General features: G+C 33.7%; 1 protein-coding gene across 1 annotated transcript; it reads right to left on the bottom strand.

Annotated features, from left to right (window-relative positions):
- Positions 1-3,162: 3,162 nt before the first annotated feature.
- Positions 3,163-3,753, bottom strand: LOC143248155 (zinc finger MYM-type protein 1-like). Its single transcript, XM_076496587.1, has one exon. The coding sequence runs from the start codon at positions 3,751-3,753 to the stop codon at positions 3,163-3,165; it is 591 nt and encodes a 196-aa protein (XP_076352702.1).
- Between the last annotated feature and the right edge of the window lie 21,125 nt (positions 3,754-24,878).

Below are 24,878 nucleotides of genomic sequence, written 5' to 3'. Positions count from 1 at the left end.
AATCCGTCAATCGTAGTGTTTACTCTAATATTCTAGAGTAAATAATTTGACTTGGTTTGGTTTGAATTTCACGCAAAATTACACCAGGACTAATTTAGCAGTGTAAGACTAGAGGGAAGGCAGCTAATCATCACCACCCTCCGTCAACTCTTTAGCTACTCTTTTACCAACGAATAGTAGGATTGACTGTCACATTATAACGCCCACACGGCTGAAAGGGTGAACATATTTGGTGCGACGGGGATTCAAACCCGCGACCCTCATATTACGAATCGAACCCCTTAACCCATCTGGCCATACCCGGCTCCGAGGACGTAATTTGGGTACAAGCAAATTTATCATATTTCTTTTTGATTATGTCCTATACTGTTTCCTGCAGCTCGTGAGTGACTCTTGTCACTTACCTTGTTAACTTTCTATGGCTCGGGGTGCGACTCGTTGCAAACATCTTTCTGGATGTTTTACAATGCAATAAGTAAAATAAAAAAGTCCTTATTTTACAAATTTCGTATCCACAATCTGAATACCTTCATGATCTGAGTGTCAGGGACGACGCAAGGATATTTGGCGCCCTAGACGAGCCCTTAGATGTGCGCCCCTATTAAGTTTTGATAAGTTAATGTAGGAACTCCATTATTGTAATGTCCATCTTAAGTACATCTTATAACATGTATATTTTCATCTTATGGTTTCATATCTTCATTCATGCAAATAACCAATTTATTATTATAATAATAATTCAGTGAAGAAAATATGTATGAAATACAATTTATTGTTAAGCTTTATTATAAGGTAATCTGTAAAAAAAGAAAATATACATATTTTAATCATTTAGTCAGCTCTTTTAACCTGTTATTAGTAGTATTATTAAATTATTATTATTGTATACACGGAGGGAACTTCAGTCACAATTTATGTATATAGAGTATATTTTATTTTTAATGAACCCTGGTAGCCTGTGGGCCACCGCTAGTTATAGATCACTTGGTGGAAACGTTTAGAGGCCAACACAATTACATTATCTTAAAGGTTCTCTAATACTACTATATTCACAGTCCTTCCATGTTTGACAAATTGAATATGTCATTCTATTTTCTTACAATAACAAATGAGCACATTGTAGAGCACTGTACATAATCAGTAATATTCATATTTCTCCAATATTGTAGAGTAAATAATTTAACCTGGTTTGTTTTGTTTTGAATTTCACGCCAAACTACACGAGGACTATCTGCGCTAGTCATCCCTAATTTAGCAGTGTAAGACCAGAGGGAAGGCAGCTAGTCATCACTACCCACCGCCAACTCTTTAGCTACTCTTTTACCAACGAATAGTGGGATTGATCTTCACATTATAACGCCCCCAGGACTGAAAGGGTGAGCAAGTTTGGTGTGACGGGGATTCGAACCCACGACCCTCAGATTAGGAGTCGAGTGCCTTAACCACCTGGCCATGCCGGGCCTAAATAATTTAGATGAGCCTATATCACGTCTTATGAAGGGTAAGTCATAAGTACTGTATACTGCATACAAGCATATTCTACCAAACAAATGGAAATATGACCATAAGGTACTTCCATCTATATTCAGTAAGTAATATAACTACAGATGTATGGTAATACAGTTCTCTGATCTTGAAAGAGGTAACTTGCAGATAAATAAAATTATTATTATACATATTGCGGTAACTGTGCGGGATTGGCTGTACTTTAAGCCAAAGTAGGTATTTCAAAAGAAAATTCTATTTATTTGTTATTTCGAGTAAGTATGTTTGATGAAGGTATGCTGATTTTATGGGGCGATGTCCTTCTTGGTGATCCTTGGGTGTTTCCTGCAAAACTTTGTTTATAAAGCTTTTACTGATATTTTATTTGTTTGCTCAGTAGCCACTTTGATCGTGGCACAGCTTATTGTAGGTAAAACAATATTACTAATATTATATAATATAACATCATTATTACTGTATTATATGCAGACACATGAATTTGCATCAAAACTTTACTTTTCGTGCTTTTAATCTGATAAATGTGCAAACAAGTTGTTTCAAGTCAAGTTTCTCAGCAATTTCATGTTCTACTGACAGAGTGGAATGCCCAACAAGTCTTTCTTGCGTCATGGTTGACCGTAAATTCGTTTTTATCCATTTTAGTTTGGAAAAACTTCGCTCACCACTGGCCACAGACACAGTATCAACAGAATACGTAAAGCAACAAATACATTTGGAGCAATATCTGCAAGTTTTTTAACATAATTTTCAAAATGTCTTGTGGTGATACACGTTTCTCGACCTGTCTTGCAATGAATTTTAATTCGCTACACAAATTTGCAGCATCAGTATCTTCGTTCACCATGTTGCAAACCTTTTTTTAGTTTTATGCAATGCTCCATCAGTTCCTTCGATAATATTGTCTGCAGTTTGTGGATGTCATAAAGGAAGTCAAACAGAGAATCTACTTGACACGTGTGTGAATCTGTTCAACTGGTTGTATTCCTACGTCTAAAACTGTAAATTAAAAACTCACTTTAAAATTTTGCTTGGTGTTCTGAAGTAGTTCATTGTCTGCCTCGTACGTGAACGGCTTTCTCCTTCTTCTAATATGAACTTACTCTGGTTCTAATTCTGCTAATATACCCAACTTCTCAGCAAGTTCCTGTGCATTTATTAATGTTTTATCAAATTCTTTGTCTTTCCTGCAGTTTAGAAGATACTTTTTTGTTTTTCTCAGCTGTTCAACTGTATCAGGTATATCAAATTCTTTCTCTTGAATCATACCAAACAACAAGCGAAAGAATAAACTTGAAATTAGAAATTTTATTTGCAAGACCGTGTGCCTCAACCCGTGAAAAATTGCCAGACAATCCCGTAATGGAAATGTCATCAGGGATTTCAATTAAGACATTAAGTATATTGCCTAGCTGGTACCGAAGAGATTTCGAAGCATTGATATGGCTTTTCCATGTTGTGTCACTTAATGTTTTCACTACCATGTTTGATACACGGCGCTGAAAAGTACACATAAACATGTTGTACCAGGTCAAAGAATGCTGTTGCCTCCACACGACCTTTGGCAGCATCTTTAACAACCAGATTTAAAGAGTGTGCACCTCAGGGAACGAACAGTGCTCGTAGATTAATATCCAGTATTCTCCTTTGTTCACCATTTTATTTTCCTTTCATGTTGTTTCCGTTATCATAGCCTTGACCACACGTAGCTATGACCAGTAATGACATCTCTTGTAACTGATGAAGAATTACGCCTGTTATATGAGCACCTGTTGTATCCCTAATTGGCACAAATCCCACAATATATTTTTGAATGCGAGACTCTGGCTCGCAATTATCAGTGTCTGAAGGTATGTCTACAAATCGAAGTATCATGGTCATTTGTTGAACATGGCTTACATCACATGTACAATCTAAGATTATCGAATAATACTTAGAAACATGAGTAGCTGCTAGTATTTCTTTCTTTATTGCATTGACTAAGAGCAGAACCAGTTTCTTTTGTATATCTTTCCCAAGGTAGTGTACACATGTCTCACTGTCTTGTATCTTACGAAGATGTTCATTCATAAGTGGGTCAAACAAAGCAAGATATTCTATTAATTTCAAGAAGATTCCATTGCCAGACCTGTGCAGGTTGTCATGTGATCCTCTGAAAGATAGATTGTGCATAGCAAGAATTCTCATTAAAGCACTAAGTCTTTCTAAGATTTGTTGCCAATATTTTTCTTGTTGTTTGATATGGTGCATGTTTGTTTCATCAATTGTTTTTTCGTAGTTCAAGTTCTCTCCAGTTTTCAAAATTATTCAAATGTTTCTCACTTCATTCGTGCAATACTAGATTTGCAGATATGTTTTCCTAGTCTCTGCAACCTTGATCACCAAGAGACGAAACAGTCTGGTAGGCAATAGTAAACAGTTTACAACAGAAGCCGAGTCCTTTCCTTTAACTTGGAATACTGTAACCACTTCCGATGCATTTGTTCGCCATTGTCAATTCTTCTACTGTAATGAACTGATAAGAATCTTTTTTGTTTATAGTCTTTAGGAAAATTGTATTGCTGAAGTTGTTCTGATCCATGTTCCACCAAAAATTTTCACTTTTATGTTTTTCCAAATCTAGATTCTTGCAATCACCACTCTTTTCCATATGCATCTTTATTTTGAGAAACTGTGGTAAAAACGGGCATCTCATTATTTATGTTTCTTTGATCAGCTGAGGGTTCTACATCTGGACATTGTAGATGAAGATGCTTCAAAGGTGAACCTGCTTGTTTTTTAGCTCAATATATTTTTCAGCTTTCCTTTTACGATTCTGTTCTCCAGACATTTTTTTCCAAAGCTTTCTCCAGCTATCAGGTAACTGCATTATAAAAATTAACGAGCAGGATAACCAGCTTTTGATCTTTGTTCCACTGACCACTGCAGGACAATGACTGAGATGACAGGTGTCGTAAAGTCTTGGGCAGCTCGCATTTACCAATGCACTCCCATCCACGCCAAATCACCCGGCACATCATACGTAACACCACAGGACCCCACACCCCTTGTTCCAGCCCTACCCAATCTCACGTCGCCCGTCTCCCTCTCATCCACAGTTGACCTCATCATTCCCATCCTGCCCTGACCTTTCACCCCACCCAGAAGCGTAGGCTTTGGCTGTGATAGCGAAATGTTATTTAAGTAAAAATCTTCCGAGTCTTCCGCAAGTTTTTTCTACAAAATAACTGTCGTCAGCCCTAGTCATTTCTTCTTTCATAACTCAGTTTCCGTATTTTTACCGAGATTAGGTAATTTTATTCAGGGCTATTCAGACCAGTGCAGCATATGCACTTGCATCGGTTAAAAATTTAATGTTTCATCTGTATCGATCAAATTACTGACCAGTCGGTAACCTGACCTTGTCTGTGTTAACCAACCTCCTAAGAATAACTGTCACCTCCATAAAATAAGAGGATAATGTCTTGCGTTTAATCTGACCTGAGACTCAGAAGCTTGTTATCCGTTGTGTGTGTTTTATTATAGCAGAACTACATAGGGCTATCTGGTGAATCCACCTACGGGAATAGAACCCCTGATTTTAGCATTGTAAATCCGTAAACTTACCGCTGTACTACCATTGTATGGTGTATGTGTGAAGTCAGCTGAGCAGTCACTCGTCACTTACGAGATGCACTCACTCCCAACTGCAGCTGTAGGCTACTTGGCGACGTATTTGATGTGGTTGGCTGGGAAAAAAAGAGGGAGGAGAGGGGTTATAGAAATGACCTCAGCTGCATGATAGCCAGAGGATGGTCACTCCCATAACCTATGCCAGGTGCTTGGAAGCTAGAAGAGTAGAGAGGGTAAATGAACTCGTTGATATGGAAAAGAAGATTTGTACGTCATACTCACCTCCACCGATCTTATCTTTTAACATGGAGTTAACTGAGAGCGGCCTATTAATTGTTATCAAGAATTCTGTTGATTAGAATGATAATGCACAAGTAATGTTTTTGTATATGGCCTTCAGCATCTCTTTTGATGTTTATGAATGCATTCTGATTTTGTTTCATTGAAGTCTGTTCAGAATTTGTGACGCTCCAGATGTTGGCAGCTCGAAGCGACCGCCTAGTTGCCTAGTGCTATCCCTGCTGAGTGTATAAGTATCTTGGGTCGGAAAGAACTATTACATTTTTTTCCCCAAAAGTAAACAATGCTTGGACGCACATTCCTACCTATGAAATACTAATGTCACAATGTAGTCCTGATACATATTGTTCTACTGCAATTTTATATAAACCTTGGTCAGTAAGTGACTTTATGATTTGCATATTCAAAAATATTTATACATAACATACTAAACCCTCTGAAAACAACACAGAAAATTTGTATTTTGAAGAGAAAAATCTCGATTTTATTCAGTCATTTTGATGTTACAGAAATTAGCCAGAACGTCTACTTTTTTATGTTTATCATAATTCTAAAGATATTTTCAATATGAAAACTTTTGAACACAAGCAAACAAAAATGATACAATGATCTACTTTTTGGCTTCTACAATTATAACAAGGATAAAATCACGTCTACAAGGTTGTCATAAAACTGTACAGTTTGAAAAAAATCAGTCTCTGGAATCAATGTTAAAAATGATGAATCATAAGGTGATAAATAAACTTGTTTGATTATTTATTAAGATAATAGTGATTAAATCGCAATAAATCATCAACTGAGTACAGTATCTTGCTGTAAAGGGAGTATTCTGTCATTTATTATTTGATAATATTATAAACCTAATACTCTATTGCATTATAAACAGTTATTAATTTATTTAAACATATGCATACTCGGCTTAATCAATACCATGTTTTTTGGGAAGAGTATGTTAATGACTTTCAAAGTTTAAAAATATATGAGCACACGCTAAAAGAAAAACACTAACAGCTTATGCTTCAATAAAAACATTATATATTAAAAAGTATAAATAATACATAAAAACTATCTTATCACTTTCCAAAATTTCATTAATACAACTCTCTATTGTAAGAAAATAGTTATTCAACTACAAATTAGTTTCTGAAAAAATAACAGCATTTATTACGTAGGATATTATATGTTGTTTTTTTTCTAAAATGTTAATTTAAAATATGCTTCTACTAAAACCATTATTTTAAACATTAAAAAAGGCATTAATTTCTTGTTTAAAAAGGACTGTTTTATAATTCAGTGTGCTGAGAGCTAATTGCTTTGTATCAAGTCCTATACTACCCTTGGAACTATCACTTCCATCTATGATTCTTATCCATATAATGAAAACCTAATATTGCTTAACATTACAAGTTCCATAGTAATACTTTTGAAAAAGATAGCAGGATTAATCTTTCACCATATATTTAAGTAAACTTATTTCAGACTCTCTACTATATATAGATTTTGGTTTCCAAGACCATCTTTAAGTAAACCTAAAGTAAAAAAAAATTACTGAAGCTGAACTGGAGAGCTTACAAAATATGGAAGTCGAATGGGGTTACTGTGATTAAATATTTTTCTGCCATTTTTCTCATAAAAACAACCACTGACTTAAAGGAGTCAGTGAAAGTTTACAAGTGTTCACTAATTTCAAACCATTACATTGGTAACAGTACCAAAAGTTATGCCTAACTGCACTGGCTAGAATTTTGGTTGAAAAGTCCTAGTTTGCTGCCACCACCTTCACTTTACAAATTAGATCATTTCTTAGACAAAACCTAAAGTGGTTTTAAGCATGTTGTTATCCTAAATGGTTTACTGTTCAAGCTTTTCAGTTTCATGGAGAACCCTGAATATCCCCTCCTTCAAAATATCATGTCCCTTTTTCTCTAAATAATTAAAAAAAATGATTACACAGATATCACTTTTTGGAAAAAACTGTGACATATCCTTCAGCAGTAAGTCTACTCTTTATTGCACTGGATGTTTCACCAGTCAAGAATTTACTGTGGACCAAAGATATTGATGCTATATATATATATTTATTTATTTATTTTTTGTGGCACCATAGTTCCCATCACTAATACTAGCACTATTCATTTAAATGTATGTAATAAAGTATATCTCAAGAATACAAGAGTATATAGTTGCTTATATATTTTATACACTAAAATACGTATTACTTACATTATTTTTAAAATGAAAACAGCATACTATAGACAGAAGATTCATATTCTGTAAAGTGTCTGCCACAAAATAATTATATGTCAGGTTATTTCTGCAAACTAAGGAAACATCTCTAACTAGTAATTTTATACATAATTCATACCACTGTAGTTTGAAAATATGATATTATATTAAGTAATAATATAAGAAGCTAATTATCATATACAGAATATAAAAAAGTACACAACCAGGAGCCAACCATGGCTACAAACAGTGCAAAGCATAATGAAAGTGATAATGAAAAGAAATATGCTGATTACCAGTGGTTAAATGTAAAGCATTAACAATATGGTTATGATCAGAGATTAGGTAACTAAGTGTGGTTATATATATACAGTTTTTTTGTGTGTTTTTTTGCACAAAGCTACCCACGTTTTAGCTGTACCAGCTATACCTAATTTTAAAGAGAAATGTTTTATAAATATATATTTTTTAGATATGTGTGGAGATTTACCAGAAATATCTATCTATATATTATTTAAAATATGAATCTGACTGATCTACTGGTATATATAAACATAACACAAAATTGTACTTCATTTACAAAAATACTTTGAAAATACATTATAATATTAATTTTCCAGATGTATATCTCATCCAAGTTTTAAAAAAATAAAAGGTCATGATATAAATATATCAATAGGGTTTGAAAAAATGCAAAAACAAACATGTTTTTTAACATTTTTATTCATTTATGAATAAAAAAATGCAACAAACTGAAGTATTTGCAACTGTCAACTCTTGAGCTTCTCTAAATAAAACTATTAAAGTTCACCCATATCTCCAAAGTGAGGAAGGTGATATTTTGTTGTTTTTTGTGATAACAAGCCCTTAACCATAGAGTCTCACATCAACTACTTAGATACATGAGATAATAACTTGTGTATTCCAATGCATCAGGTGAAGAGTAAGTGGTTAAAAGTAAACACGACCAGTGAGATAATGACAAAAATTAACTGATGTGATCAATATCACATACTGATAGGCTGTAGAAAGACTCAATATTCTTGCTTCCATGATACAAACAAGTAATAACATAGCAAATAGTTGAACAAATTAAGGTAGTCAAAAAATTAGGGCTGATGGAGAGTTGATGTTTGAATTTTATCACCAAATCTTCATATATATTTCTCCGAAAGAACTGGTTATATTGAACAAGAACAAACAACACCAGCATAGAAAACTACATGATGAATGCAGAGCCACTAAATAACAAGGCAACTGTTTCTTGAGATTAAGGGAAAACACATTTTGAAAAACTCAGTGCATCTTTGTTCTACTGATATGTCATAAACTGTAAACTACATACATACAAGATTTTCACTTTTTTACTTATTAATACATAAAAAATACAAAACATTGAATCATTTTCAATGGCATTATTCAACAAAGAAATCATCTTTGAGTAAAATCAATGTTTAAATATTACAAATATTAATGCATCATCAGGTTAGTAATTCGAGAAAATCAATTTACAAAAGGTGTATCACATAACAATTAAAACCACCAGAACTGTTTATGTTTTAGCATTCACTCCAGTATTAATTGACTTAAGAAAATGAAAATATCTGAGTAACTGAAACATTTAATAAGAATGAACTTACTGAGTATCAGTTTCTAGGGTTTACAGTTTCAATTACATGTTGAACGTTGTTAATCAACTCTTCAAATTAGTATAGTTAGGAATCCATTAATGTTTATTAATCTCTCAGATCTGCATTGCCATCTGTTTTTCAATTATATGTAACCATCTCTTTCTCTTGTATATCTGGATTTTTTAGAAATCATTTGACAAAGTGCCACATAAAAGGCTTGTAAAGAAACTTATCTTTGTAGGTGTGGGCAATAAGTTGAGTGAGTAGAGTAATTTGATGGAAGAAAACAGAAGATTGTTTTAAATGGAGTTCAGTCACACTGGATTAATGTTATAAGTGGTGTACCTCAAGATTCAATCTTAGGACCATTACTCTTCTTGATTTAAATTAATGGCCAATAAATTACTTATATTTGCTTATTAGTCAGAAATGATCTGATTGAAATGTTTAAATTTGTAAAAGAAATTCATTATGTTGATGTATTAGTATTTTTCATACTTGACAGCAAGAACTGTAGAGCTAGGGAACATAAATATAGATTTAGAGAAACTGCTGTAGAGAAACCATGAGGCAGAAATTATGATCATCTACTGGAGGCTCGATTAAAAAGTGTTTGGTCTCAATTACACAACACATACAATCTTCCTTATTTCCAGAGGGTTTAGAGCTTTCATCTCAAAGACTTTTTAAACATTCTTCTATTTTAGGATATTCCCCTTCAACTTTCTCAAAGTTTATCAATTTCACATTTCAGATAAGTAATGAATTTTTTATCATTGTGTATCTAAAACTAAACCTGGCACTGGGATGATATTTATCCATTACCATGACAGTGAGAGAGTTAATGTGTGGTTTATGTTAAACTGACAGTTTGACTCTGTGAAATTCAGATATGGATTAAAAATTTCTAAATTTGAAAAATTCATATCTGTAGTGTGTGATAAATATAGGAGCTTTTAACAATTAAAATTAGTAACAATGAGCTAATTACTCAATCAAACAAAACAACAAAACATGAGCCAAAATTCTACTGCAGAAAAATAAAGTAACCAATATGTACAAATTAAGCATTTTTTAAAATAAAAATTCACTGTTTCTGGAATTTCTCACAAAACTAATTAAGGACTACCTCTGCTAGCCAGATATCAGAACAAAGAAGAGAAGAAGAAAAAAAAAGTGGAGGAAAAAATAATAAAGAAAATCCTGGTTATGGAAAGTATGGATAGTAGCAATACCAATTTATGATGATGAGAAAGAAACAAAAACTCAAAACGTCCAAAGGAGTGTAAACTCACATCCTTAATATCCAAAGTAACATTCCAAGCACGTGGAGAAATAGCTGGAACAATTACTGTAATATTTTTGTCAAATATAAAAAACAAGACAATAGTCCATTAAAAACAAAATGAGAAAAAATTAACAGAAAGTTCATGAAATACCTAGAAGAATTTTCCTGTCAATGTTCTAAGATACTGTACACTCTGATAAACTAAACACTACAGTAACTACTAGGAAAATAATATACATAGAGGAAATCACTTAACTATTCATAAAACCCACGAAAGTAAATGAAAAGAGGTATTTTAAAACTTGAAGGTGCAAACTTACAGTTCTAGAACCAGAATAATGGTAAACAGGAAGCTGAAACATCAATAATACCAGCAATAGGATATAACATTAAAGGATAATGGACATTTTGGTCCATCTAGCTGACAAATCCACACCTCAATGCCAGTCCTGTTCATTCAAATATTTATTAACCTTTCCCTTAAACTCCGTTAAATTAACTTTATTCACCACTTCTGAAAGCAATTTGGTCCAGAGGCTAACCACTAAGTTATATGTCTTTTGTCTTTATAAATAAAAATATCATAATAACACTTTCCTTAGTTCATAACATGATGAATTTAATATCATATATCCATTTTAATGTTGACATTCAAATTAAAATAATATTTTGGAATGTACATAACATACACTCCTAAATTTGCATTATAAAATGCCTGCCTATTCAATAAAATTGTAGAAGATTCTCATGTGCAAGAATCAACAACAAATGTGTGAACATAAACACCAGCATATCATCTATATTGTTGCCTAAACTGAAGTTCCAAGAAACTCTCTCCATGCCCATGAATATAATCCACACACCACACCAACAGACAACACATGTTACTGGTTTGTTATAGTCATTATAGAGATACTATAAACCTCAAAAGCTAGAAGTGTGATCAATGATCATTAATTGGGAAACTCCCTCAAAAACTAGAAAAATATATCAAAAATCAATTGGTAGAAATTACCAGAGTTTTAGAACTAAAGGTTAAGAAATCAATGAACAAAAAATGAAATAAAAAGCACATTATTGAAATATTAGTCCATGATGATTTGTTGTCTGTGAAAGAATTATGGGAATATTGTAGTGTCTCCACTAACCAATCAGAGTTGAGTGATAAATATAAGTTAGAGATCCAGCTAAAACTCAAATTAGTTGAGCCTGGATAAGCTTGTATTGAAGCTAAAAAACAGAAAACACACTTGTATCAAAGCTGGAACAGAAAATAAATGTCTCAAGGCTGAATAAGCTTGCACTGAAGTCAAAAAAAAAAAAGCTGAAATAATGGAAAATAGATTGAACTCCACTTGATCGAGGAAAAACTGACAACTCTAAATTTAATTGATATATTAAAGTATTGCCATTTAATGAAATTTAAGTTGATAAATATTTCCAACATTTTGAGAAGATTGCTCAAACCATAGAATGGCCAATAGAAAAATGGTTATTATTATTACAAAGTATTTTAACTTGTAAAGCACAAGGAGTTTACACCACTCATGCTCTAGAAGATGGTATGAATTATGATAAAGTTAAAGAAGCTATTCTTAAAGCCTATGAGATGTAGGCTTGTCATCACAAGCTAGGTTATCCCATGCAAAATAATCAAACTTACATAAAATTTGTCCAAAAAAATGAGGTTTATTTTGATAAATGGTGTAATTGCATGCATAAACAGTTTTGACAAACGAAGACAATTATTTCTAATTAAGGAATTTAAACAATGTGCACATGGCAACTTCAAAACTTACTTAGACGAAAAGAAAGTTGAAATACTATAGGAATTAGCTGTTCTTTCTGATGATTACATTTTAACACCTAAAACCATTTTTCATGAAAATAAGTTCTTCCCATCTCAGCTTAAACTTGCATTTGTTCAATCTACTAATGTTTAGATCTCTTCCAAAAAATCCACATCCTTTAGTTCAAAATATTCTGACAGTCAGGATAAGCCTTCATTAAATTCATCAAACCTGGTCTGCCATTTTTATAAAAAAAAACCTGGTCATGTAATGTCCAACTGTTGGTGTTTCAAAAAGGAAATAAGAAAGGAGGCAACACCTAGTACATTCATGTAAAATTATTTGATTATGGTGATCATACTGTGTTGCCAAAAACTGATACTGAATTGTTTTTTACCTATTTATAGTTTACTCAGAAAGCTGTGTGAATCATAATAGTTTTGGAATGTTCTACTTAGTGCAGTGACTGATAAGTTTTTGTGTTTGCAAATATATGTTTAAAAGTTATACGAATTAGTTTTAAGAGATTCAAATTTGCAAGACTAATTAGAATAATATCTACAAATTCAATTTGCACCACGTTTGCAAATAGAAATATTAATCCTTGTGCTTTCTGTACATTTTTAATTATTTTCATATATTTATCAATAACAGTATCTCAAATGTAAAAATTATAAACTTTTCAGCTTACCTTCACAAAACTAAATTAAAATATCTAAAATCACATTAGCTCAAGCATGTGTAACAGGACAACTCAGAGACACATAGCTTTATATGCTTACCTCTACAGAAAGTAGCTAAAAGGATCCTGCAGTGATTTATTAAATTTTACTTGCAGTAATCTGATTTAAAGCATAGTAAGAAAACTATTAAATTAAAAGAAAGCTTATATCAAAAGGTTAATAAGCTGAAGTTGTTAAAACAATTAACTTGGTTTTTATGATCAATTCTGGAGTCATTGAGAGGATATTTTTGTACTGTTCACTTTATATCATATTATTTCATTTCTTTAAACCTTTTATTTCACTGTTAGATTAGAGATAACAGGAAATAAAATGTAACCTTTTACCAAAAAGAACTCTTGACACTGAATTAGGAAATCCTAGAAGTTAAGGAAATGAAATATGAATCTACAAGATGAAAAGAAGTATTATTATTTTTGGTGTGAATATTATCTTTAACTCAAACTGCCTCAGAAAGGGCTTTGAAAATTCTCAAATATATCTTAGTGAAAACATTTCATTAAAAATCTGATTTTACTGTGTACAATCTTGTAATGCTAACTTAAAGCTTACCAAACTCTGTGAAGCTACAATTAGTAAACAGAATCATAGTAGATATCATTATGTATAGCTTCACAAATACACAGTTAAATATTTTGACAAAGTGCATGAACAGAAAATTAAATATAATCAGGAGATCATAAGTAATTAATAATGGTGTAAAAAAGCCTATCTCAGAAAACAGAGACAAATTGTAATGTGCAGTCAGAAAATCTGACAAGAGTTATAGTGAAGAACCATGCAATTTGTATCACGTTTGCAGTGAGAACTATAAATCCAGTTCTATAGCATTAAGAATGTTGCTTAGTTTTAAGTAACTTAAAATCTGTTCTAATTAAGTATAGTTACCTTTTAATTTTTGTGCATTTGGCAAAAAGTTTTCTATAATCTTAATATCAATATTGGATTAATCAGGTTGTTATAACTTTACATATATATGCAGATTACAACTCATGTTAATAACACATCATACTTATCCTTTTATAAGAACCACTTGTTTGTTTCTTCCTGTACAATCTCTAGTCAGTGAAATACATTTTCTTAAATGTTGAAAGATGTGTTGTTTTTCTTGTTATTTTTACAATTCCTTCATCTATGATGACATTTGTGTCTGGTACTTCCATAATCTTATCTACAAAATTGGTGAAATATATGAAGTAAAGTTCAACTAAACAAAAACAAGTAATCTACTCACACAGATCTTGTTAAAAAAAAATCACGGATTATCTGTGCAATATATCAACAATACTGATTTAAAATACTGTAGAAATACAGTCTTCAGACATACCTTTGACAGTATCACTGGACATATAATGTCACCAATCTGTACAACAATGTAATGACCAGACAAATACTTTATGATATTCTGGAAGGCACCATGAATAATGCAATTTCCAACCTTAGAACAGAAATTTCCCACACTGTAGAAACTTCATGTATCCAGCATTATTAAAAAAGAAAAATACCTTACAGTAACTTAATGCATTCACTAGGTTTAATAGAGAAAACTCAAATTATAGTAGCTTTCTGAAGACAGTATGAAACAATAGCTTACAGTTACTTTAATCGGTTTAAAACAATGAAATTACAGTACCTTCATGAAGACAGCATGAAAAACATCACACACCAGGCCTTGACAAATTCCAGGCAGCAAGTTGCCATGGAAAGTGAACATTTCATCACTGTATCTGTTATTTTCTCCCATTTTGTATGTGCATGTTGCTGTGCTGAACAGGACTCAAATATAGATCAGTTCCAGACTCTTTAAAATGTGAAACTATTTCTGATTTCTACGAGTACAAAATCAAACTTTAATTCTAGGATTTTACTGGTGGAATCAGTACTTCTACATGGTTTTTCAGGTATGAAGTATTGGGGTTCCACAACATGCTACTAATTTCACACCTTTTTTTTTTTTTTTTCCTTTGTTCTTTCAATTCAACCAGCGTGCATGTTTAACTTCAGATGGACCAAAGGCAGTTTATTCAGGCAGTATTATCAAATGGTTGTTGATATGTGATTGTCATGATGCACTCATTGCTGAAAAATAAATAAATATGCTTATCCCCCATTTCCTGGTACAAACAGCAGTAAAGTTAGGTTAGGCACACCTGACTTTTGAGTTTTTGAGCTGGTTCCTAAATCTGGAAATATTTGTCAAAGCCTACTTTACAGTTATTTCACTAGGTTTAAAATAAATAATAAAACTGTAATAGCTCCATGAATACAGCATAAAAAACACCTTATAATTACTTCCATAGATTCAATGCAAAAAAAGCATATTATAGTTACTTCATGAATTCAGCATGAAAAACGTCTTACAATACTTTTGCTAGGGTTAAGATAAACAAGCTTAACAGAAGAAAAAGAATATGAAAATACTTTAGAATGTATGAAGTAACCAAAAAATTCAACAAGAAAAATGTGTTTGTAATAACATCCTTGATCAGTACATTTACCTTTGTTATCCTAGTGTGTTAAGGTTAGCAGGAGAAACTATTTGAGTTACATTATTTTTTGCAGAAGAAAAAGCTGCTTTTCAAAGTTGTTTTACTTTGCTGTTTAAAAGACAACAATTCCTCTTATGTTTTTCATATCTGTTCTACCACTACAAAAGAACAGATAGATAAAATACCATATTTTGACTTTTTATTGTACGTATGCACAAATATACCTTATTCTACAGACTTACATGTATAACATTAATCAAATTTAGTTTAACAAAGTTTTCCCAAATATTTTAACTTTCATAGTAAAGCTAAAATGTGTTGCAATAGAACTCTTTATATTTAATTTATATAAAAGCCCATGAGAAAAGACACTATTTTATTGTTTTGACCAATTTTTAAGAATTTACTTATTAACTAATTCACTGTGATGGGACAAAATTTTTACCACTGTTGACACTGTCTGGGTTCACTGTCTTGACTATCATCACCAGATGAACAGCTAATGTCCTCTTGCCTCATCACCTTTTCATCATCACACATTTGAACACCTCTTGACTTGCTTTCACTATTTTGTAAGCTATCTGAGACAACCACATCAAGTATATTTACATAGTAATTAGGGTTACCATTCACGACTCTAGCAACATGGGCACAATTAGCATGCAGTTGTCATATATTCCACTTAGGCATTTTGTTGGTTACTAAAGGGGTCAGTGTAAAACATTGAGAGAAACCATATATGAACATTAAGTGAAATAGTAATAAACACTTTCCAACTCATTTGAGTCTCATACATTATGTAGAGCAATTATGAATGATAATAGAAAAGATCTGTCTAGGGATTACTAGTTTTGGACTTGATTGGAACTGAAAACCATAACTTGACTTGGATGACAAATTTTGGCATTGACAGGAACATTCTGCTTACTAAAAGCCATGAGGAGAGAAGCAAAATAGGAATGGTGAGTGCTTTAGTTAGGATTACTAGCTTTAGTTCTGACAGGAACAATCATTCAAAGCTGTACTTTGACTGATGGCAAGCTTTGGCTTGAACAGGAACACTGCTCAAGTAATCATCTAGTTCTAATATTCTTTTATACAGATGATACAATCTAGCAGATGGACTCTCCTCAAAGTATACTATTCAAATGTATGGTCTAATTCCTATGAAAATTTGTTTACAGCACATCGTCAAGTGTAATCATGTTGCTTGCTCATTATTCTTTAGCAATTTACATTTATCCTTAACTCACAGTTTACAGTAAGAGCACAAGTTCTTAGTATAATACAAACATGATTTATACCACTTAATACATTTAATTCTATCTTTGTCAGTCATATTCACTTATTATTCATGAGTAAACTGAAAAATATCAATTCATCAAATTATAGGCAAGAAATTTTAACATTACACGTGTAATGTCACTAAGTTAGTATAAGTTGTTCTGTGATTTATTACGTACACAAACTATAGTCAGCAGTTACTAACAACACAGTCAATAAGAGTCCAGATGTATCAAATGGATGAAAGATATTGACTAATTATATACTGCTGTTATACTAGTACTATAATTCCTCGCTAACACAACCTGGACTCAACACCCACCAACAAGATAATCATTCACAGTTCAAAATGTTGTGTTACTGTTATGCTGTCGCCCATCGTTAACATAGCCTGGATTCGGAAGCTACTTATAAAACAACCGTTGACGGTTCAATATGATGGTATACTATCATTCATCATTAACACTGTTTAGATTCAGCAATTAATAAAAACTACGTAATTAGTGCACACATGGTGGTATATAATTACCCTCTAAGATTCATACAGTTCTTGACTCAGCAGCAAAAGTTACATATCAGTACTTAGTTCCTTTGATAAGCAGGTAAACAATTACTAAATACTAAAATAGGTTTAAAAGTATTTCTATATTTTGCAAACTCACAGGTCAATGATGTCCTTGAAGATAGTTTGTTTTTTTTCAATTTCTGTTTGCCTGTTTGACTCCTGAGAAGATATATACAAATTATTTAAATACGATAAGAAAACAAACGATAAAAATGTCACTATTTTCTAGTATGAAAGAAGTTAACTTATATAGTGTTTCAATTTCATTTATAATATCCTTGATTAAACACAATGTTTTATTTTAATTACGAGTGTTTGTGTGTGGATGTGTGTTTTCTTATAGCAAAGGCACATCAGACTATCTGCTGTGTCCACCGAGATAAATTGAAGCCTAGTTTTTAGTGTTGCAAATCCGTTTACTTACTGCTGTCCCAGAGTGGAAGTTTGATGACATAACACTAAAACTATTCAATGGAATAATATTATAACATCAAAAATCAGTTTTAAAAAATGTGTGTGTCTGTATATATACACTGCTGGCCAAAATCTTAAGGCCAATGAACATAAAGAAAAAATATGCATTTTGCTTGTTAGCCTCAACCACTTATTTGCGTATTCGTAAGATGAAGATAAGAAAAGGGAAATAAAAAAAACAAACTTTTTAGCATGTAATAGGGAAAATGTGAACACCATGAAATTAGCCTAAATATTAGCTAATCAAAAGTTTAAGGCCATACTGAAACGAAGCGTTACTCGGTAAACACGTAACGAAATTTAGTCATTTGTGTTCAAGCATTAGCGTTGTCAACATCTCCCACTGACATCTTTTGTGTTACATTGGGTAAAAACATGGCAAAGGCTAAAAGGTTGACAGAATTTGAACGTGGCAGAATTTTCGAGCTGCAAAAGCAAGGTCTCTCTCAATGTGCCATCACTGGTGAGATTGGGCGTAATAAAACTGCTGTTGCAAATGTCTTAAAAGACCCTGAGGGATATGGAACGAGAATTTTAAGTGGTCGGCCGAAGACAATTTCGCTAGCGTTGAGCAGGAGGATTCGATGGTTTGTCCGGCAAGACACCAGCCGATCGTCGAACCAGATTAAGGCCCTTACAGACGCAGAATGCAGCTCAAGAACAATAAAACGGCATTTACAAGAGAAAGGCTTTAAAAACCGTAAACGTCTTCAAAGGCCACGCCTCCTTCCTTCGTTGAGAAGCACCAAACATGGGACGTAAAAAAGTGGAATAAGGTTTTGTTCTCTGATGAGAAAAAATTTAACCTGAATGGTCCACATAACTTCCAACATTACTGGCACGATAAGATTATCCTACCGAAGACATTTTCTACACGACACAATGGAGAAAGATCCATCATGATCTGTAGTGCTTTCTCCTTCCATGGAACAATGGAGCTTCAGGTTGTGTAAACAGCAGCTGACTACATTGGGATGTTGGAGAGAGCATTCTTATTGACTGAAGGCCCTCGCTTGTGTGGAAATGACTGGATCTTTCAGCAGGACAATGCTGCAATCCACAATGCCCACAGGACAAAAGACTTTTTCTAAGAATTGATAAGATTAGTTCTCGTTTCTTCCACTCTTTGATTCCCCATTCGATTTTCCATGGCAATTTCTGTGTCGTGACATTCTCCATGCGCTTTCTATCTTGGTACTGTGTATAAGCACCTCCTTCACATAATTTTATCATTTCTTCGAGAGTGACCCAATTCGTAGTCTCTAACACCTAGTTTTAGTGAGTAGGATGAGCGGGAGAGAGCGACAGAAGGAAGTTAGTATTATTAGAAATACATTTCCGATTTAAGGAAATAATGACTTTCAAAACATACTTATACTAGCATTGATAAGATAATTGGGTCAATGAGAACATTATCCATACAGCATATGTCTGCATTGATTGTGGTCGTGCCAATAGAGTATTAGCATCCTAGTGGAGGAACTGCATTACATTTAGAACATTTATACTCTTCACCTGGAATCGAAATCATATACTGAGGGTGGAATACGATGTGATCCGTTATTATCACTGGCCATGCCTCAACCAAGTAGCGAATATTACAGTGCTTAGGACTTAAATAAGAGCCATGGCCCCTAAATTCTACATTAGTGGCTAAGGCATTTGGACTACAACAGATACATTTGTGAGCGGATCCCAACCTGTAACAAGAGAGTGATATGTTATAAACCACCGGAATCAAAACAAGAAAGTACATAACACCAAAGAGAACGTGCTCTCTTCTCTATATGAAGAAGGCAGAAATATAACATCCCAAACTCGGAATAATGGGATCCTATATGCCATATTCCACCTGAGGAAACATAACTCATATTGGCTGGAATTGTAAGTAATCATCCTTACTCCCCAACTGTAAGCAAGAAAAATTCCACTTGCCCCCATATTTAAGGGATGACTTGGAGTAAATAATGTTCAACCAAAGGTATAAAATGGATCAACTTCGTATTCGGAGTTACGAGTAGAAAATGGACCATCCTCTATGAGCAATGTACTGAACCAATATTAATGTAATAAAAGGGTCATGTTTAACCCAATTTGATAGCTGAGCATCAAATCTGAATCAGTATTATGAGTAGGCTCCCATGCAGACTGGTGCTGCTCCCACTGACACCAGGAAAAAATCCAGGTTCTAGAATGAAGGAAAGTCACTAACACTCTTTAGGAATAACCTCTGGAAACCAGGAGTGATAAAATCTCCCTAATCATACTAGTAGAATATGGGGAGAGGTAATATACATTGAGGAGTCATGAGAAACAATGTTCTGAAAAAGTGCCTAACAAAGCTTTCTAAATTTTAAAAAGCAAACCAACCCCATTTCAATCCATTCATGGGCAGAAAAAAGCAGAATTCTTTTAAGATTTGTTATTGATAATCCATCAGAAGTGGTTTAGTATAGTACAGTAATTCCACCTGATTTACCTCTAGGTGGTCTTAGGAATACTTAATTTCTACAGAAACTGTTGCAACCTAGATAAAGTATATTGTAGTAATGGTTGCTCGGGCATATTTGGTTTGATAAAATCATATCTGACTGGGAAACACTCACCACGGGTAAGGGGCCCTGGAAAAGAAAGAAAATGCGAAATTAGTTAGAAATATTCTTTTTTGTCTTTATATTCTAGTAGGTAGCTGCATGGAGTAGTTAAAACAATCAAAGGAAGATACCGTCATATGATCCAAATAATGTGATATAAACGTACTGGGGTGAGTATAAATAAGTTCTCTAGTTGTCAATTCAACCAGGCTTCGAAAGACAGAAAAATGTGATGAATTTGATAAGACATGACTCATAGAAGTTTCCTCATTTCTAAAGAGAGCCAAAAATAAGCATTATGAATCAATTTTTGTGCCCATTCAATCATGGTAACTGGCAATAAGTCCAGGGAAACTGAAGGGTCACAATTAATACAAGTAAATCCATTTTCTAGCCACTTTGTAATGTGAACAACAAAACTCTTTATGGGCATCACCAGACATAACAAATAATCAGGATCCAATCAGTCATAAAGGTGACAACTAATTGTCAGATGAATCAGTGAAAATGATTTATTCTCTTCTTTAGCTGCTAGCACTTAGGTAAGAAGTACCTATCTGGGTATAGAAGGACGTAGGTAGAATGATAGAGTCCTGTGCACTTGCAGCACAAAAAATCTGGTTGATGATATCCATAACCCAGCAGCAATAAAAACTATTTTTAATGGAAAAGTGTACATAGTATATTAGGCTAAGAGCTCAAATGGATGCCAGTAAAACACATGTAACACCACATTTATATCTCAATCAAGTAACTGATATGGTCATTTGGGACAAAGGACTTGAAATTATATAAGGAGGCAAGAAAGCACTAGTAGCTCAGATAATTTTCTTTTAAGGCCATGTTATATAGGGAGTTATGAAGATGCGAAATTCGTGTCAAACAGTCAGATCAAAATCCAAGCTGTACTTGGCATGTCCATCATGGGACAATGCAGAGACTGAGACATATATATGACAACCTTAGAAGCTATACTCCAAAGCCTTCTGAAGGAACACATAACATCTGCATGAAGTATGAGTTTTGGGATGGATGGGTGTAAGATGTTGGATCATGGATAGTGAAAGAGGTGAGTACTCCTAAGTGTACTGTAGAAGCGTAAACCAGTGTTGAGCTGGTCAGCCTGGTGTTACTAATAGAATGTGAACAGAAGTTGAATGAATCATTGTGAGAACTTTATATAACAGACAAATGGGTGGATAGGCTTATAAGTGCAATCCAGTCCATTTCTCACCAAATGAATCTATTGCCAATGCACAAGGGTGAAATATCAGAGACAAAAATGCCAGCAGTTGAGTGTTCTAATGAGTGGTAAATGCATCAATATTAAATGTTCTGAACTGAGAGCATATTCAGTAGAAAACCACAGAGTGAAGCATCCATTCTGTTTGTTTGTTTGTTTTTTTAATTTCGCACAAAGCTACTCGAGGGCTATCTGTGCTAGTCGTCCCTAATTTAGCAGTGTAAGACTAGAGGAAAGGCAGCTAGTTATCACCATCCACCGCCAACTCTTGGGCTACTCTTTTACCAACGAATAGTGGGATTGACCGTCACATTATAACGCCTCCACGGCTGAAAGGGCAAGCATGTTTGGTGTGATGGGGATTCAAACCCGCGACCCTCAGATTACGAGTCGCACGCTTTAATACTCTTGGCTATACCGGGCCACATCCTGTCTGTTCGGAGAATCTGGTAGGATCAGGACAACTGATCTGCCACCAAATTCTTCACCTCTAGAACATAATCATCTAGTAGGATTATATGATGTGAGTGGACCCTGTATAGTAAATCCAAGGTTTGAAAACAAAGGGATTTGGACCGAAGGTAACCTTTACGGGAAATGTAAGACACTGCCACAGAATAGTTGGAGTTTAAAGCATGACCACTTTCTCCCTTAATAATTCCAGACCTTGAGACGTTACCCATTGAACAACAAGAAGTTCTAAAACATTGATGTGGAGGGAAGCCTTGTCACCTGTCCATAGGGCCTGGAATTTCTGACCATTGAAATATGCACCACATCCCTCAAGTTAATCTGAAAAGATGGAGCTGTGGGTGAGTTAGTGGCAGAGGAACGTTGATCATAGTATTGTTTCAATCCAACCACCACTTGGAATTGAAGATGTTGATCTCGAATTAGGAAACCAGGAAAGGACAATTTCGTTACTGTCCCTCAGTGAAAACCATTAATCCAGTTGCGGCCTCTTTCTAATTGAGGGGCCAGTATGGCCAGGTGGTTATGGCGCTCTGAAGGTCGCGGGTTCGAATTCCCGTCACATCAAACATACTCTCCTTTACAGCTGTGGGGTCGCTATAATGTGACCGTCAATACCGCTATTCATTGGTAAACAAGTAGCCAAACAATAAATAACGTGAGTTTTAGTCTGGTTTGATTTGAAGTTTGCGCAAAGCTTCACAAGGGCTATCTGTGCTAGCCGTTCCTAATTTGTCAATGTAAGACTAGAGGGAAGGCAGCTAGTCATCACCACCCACCGCCAACTCGCGGGCTACTATTTTATCAACGAATAGTGAATTGACCGTCACATCATAACGCCCCCACGGCTAAAAGGACGAGCATATTTGGTGTGACGGGGATTCGAATCCGCGACCCTCAGATTATGAGTCGAGTGTCTTAACCATCTGGTCATGCCGGGCCATCCATAAGTTGTACTGCCATCTAGTAGTGAAGAATGTATTCATACTAACAATACTTTTCATAAAAAATGGGCCAATGCTAAATTCTACTATTTGTGCATATAAAATAACAAATGTATGATAGCTTTAAGCAGATCAGCTTCTTATTTCAAGGATGTAGAATATAAAGTTATGTATAGAAAACAGGATGATTTATTAATTTATTTCATCTATCATCCTGCAGCTGTGGCATATTTTCAAGTATGAATATTTTATAATACTCTTTTTCTGTTCTGCATTAACATTAAAACTGTAGAATTTAAATTAAAATTTATTAGAAGTTAATGAAATCGTTTCTTCTGTCAATGTTCTTCAAAGACAGGTGATGAATTATGTAGTGTCAAACATTTCATGAAAGAGTAGTTTTCCTATTAGACTAAGTTCATTTGAACTTTAACCTTGACGCATGTGAAGTAACAGAGGTCAAGCATAACAACAAATAAGTAAACCCTCTAACATCATTCCAAGTGACATTATTCGTGACGTCATTTCCGGTTAAACCAAAATACGCGATTTCTAATGGGCGCAGTTACCTTAAATGGTATTATATCTATTTAAATGACACTTTCAGTAAACATCAAAGACAAAAGCCTGTTATAGTTCTGGATATCATGGATAAATCATCAAACGTCGTCTTGGACAATATTGGAAGTTATTTCTCCAAGTTCAAACGACTGGCGTCGTTGGATATGATTATCCAACCTTCTCACGACCTCATGGGAGCCTTATAACGCGAGTGTAAGATTAAGTTTTAAAATCATTTTTAAAGTATACAGTCATTTGTGAAGTATTTTAATGACAAGAGTTGATTTTGTTTGTGTAAAAATCATTTCTATATATAAAAATCACCTTTTGTTTGGAACGTTCGACTACCTGGTGATAATGTTCAAATAGACTTCGTGGCGTATTTTGTGTAGAAGTGTCTACTTCAAATCCTAGAGCATGGAGATTTTTATAACTTTTAAATTATTAAATCATTATACTTAAAAAATACGTTACAATGTCAGTAAAAAAAATCACAGTAACGTGAAAGCTGACACCTAATATATGAATTGTTTGTTAACATTTTATTACAAATATTGACAAATACATGGAAATCTTGAGTTCGAAACTTTTCCGAGGTGAGATGTTATGTTAATTTTTCTATTATTATATTTAGTCTTTTATATAATTATTATAATATTTATAAGGAACTTTTTGAATATTCAGGAAAATACTAATACAATTATAAATTTAGAAAGGATAATATTATATTACGTAATAAGAAGAGTGGCTGTGTGTGCCAAAAACAGTTTCAATATCTTTTTAACCTAATAGATAGCGCCACAATACACTAATTTGATGTTTTTATGTTTTGTTTTTAATTTCGCACAAAGCTACTCGAGGGCTAATGAAGAATAATGAACAAGTAATTAGTGTCATATAACAGGTATTCACCTCTTAAATATTTCTATTTTACATTAAAAACTTGTCAGCACTAAGCACTCGCTTATAATTTAACTGACAACATCAAAATAATTTACCATTATTTAAATTTGGGTTGAATTTCACGCAAAGCTACACGCGGGCTATTTGCGCTAGCCGTTCCTAATTTAACAGTGTAAGACTAGAGGGAAGACAGCTAGTCATCGCTACCCACCGCCAACTCTTGGGCTACTCTTTTACCAACGAATAGTGAGATTGAC

Source organism: Tachypleus tridentatus, chromosome 4, assembly GCF_004210375.1.
Source record: "Tachypleus tridentatus isolate NWPU-2018 chromosome 4, ASM421037v1, whole genome shotgun sequence".
NCBI classification, from domain to species: domain Eukaryota; kingdom Metazoa; phylum Arthropoda; class Merostomata; order Xiphosura; family Limulidae; genus Tachypleus; species Tachypleus tridentatus.
Note: the sequence above shows the minus strand (reverse complement) of the source record. Positions and strands in the feature narration are given on the sequence as shown.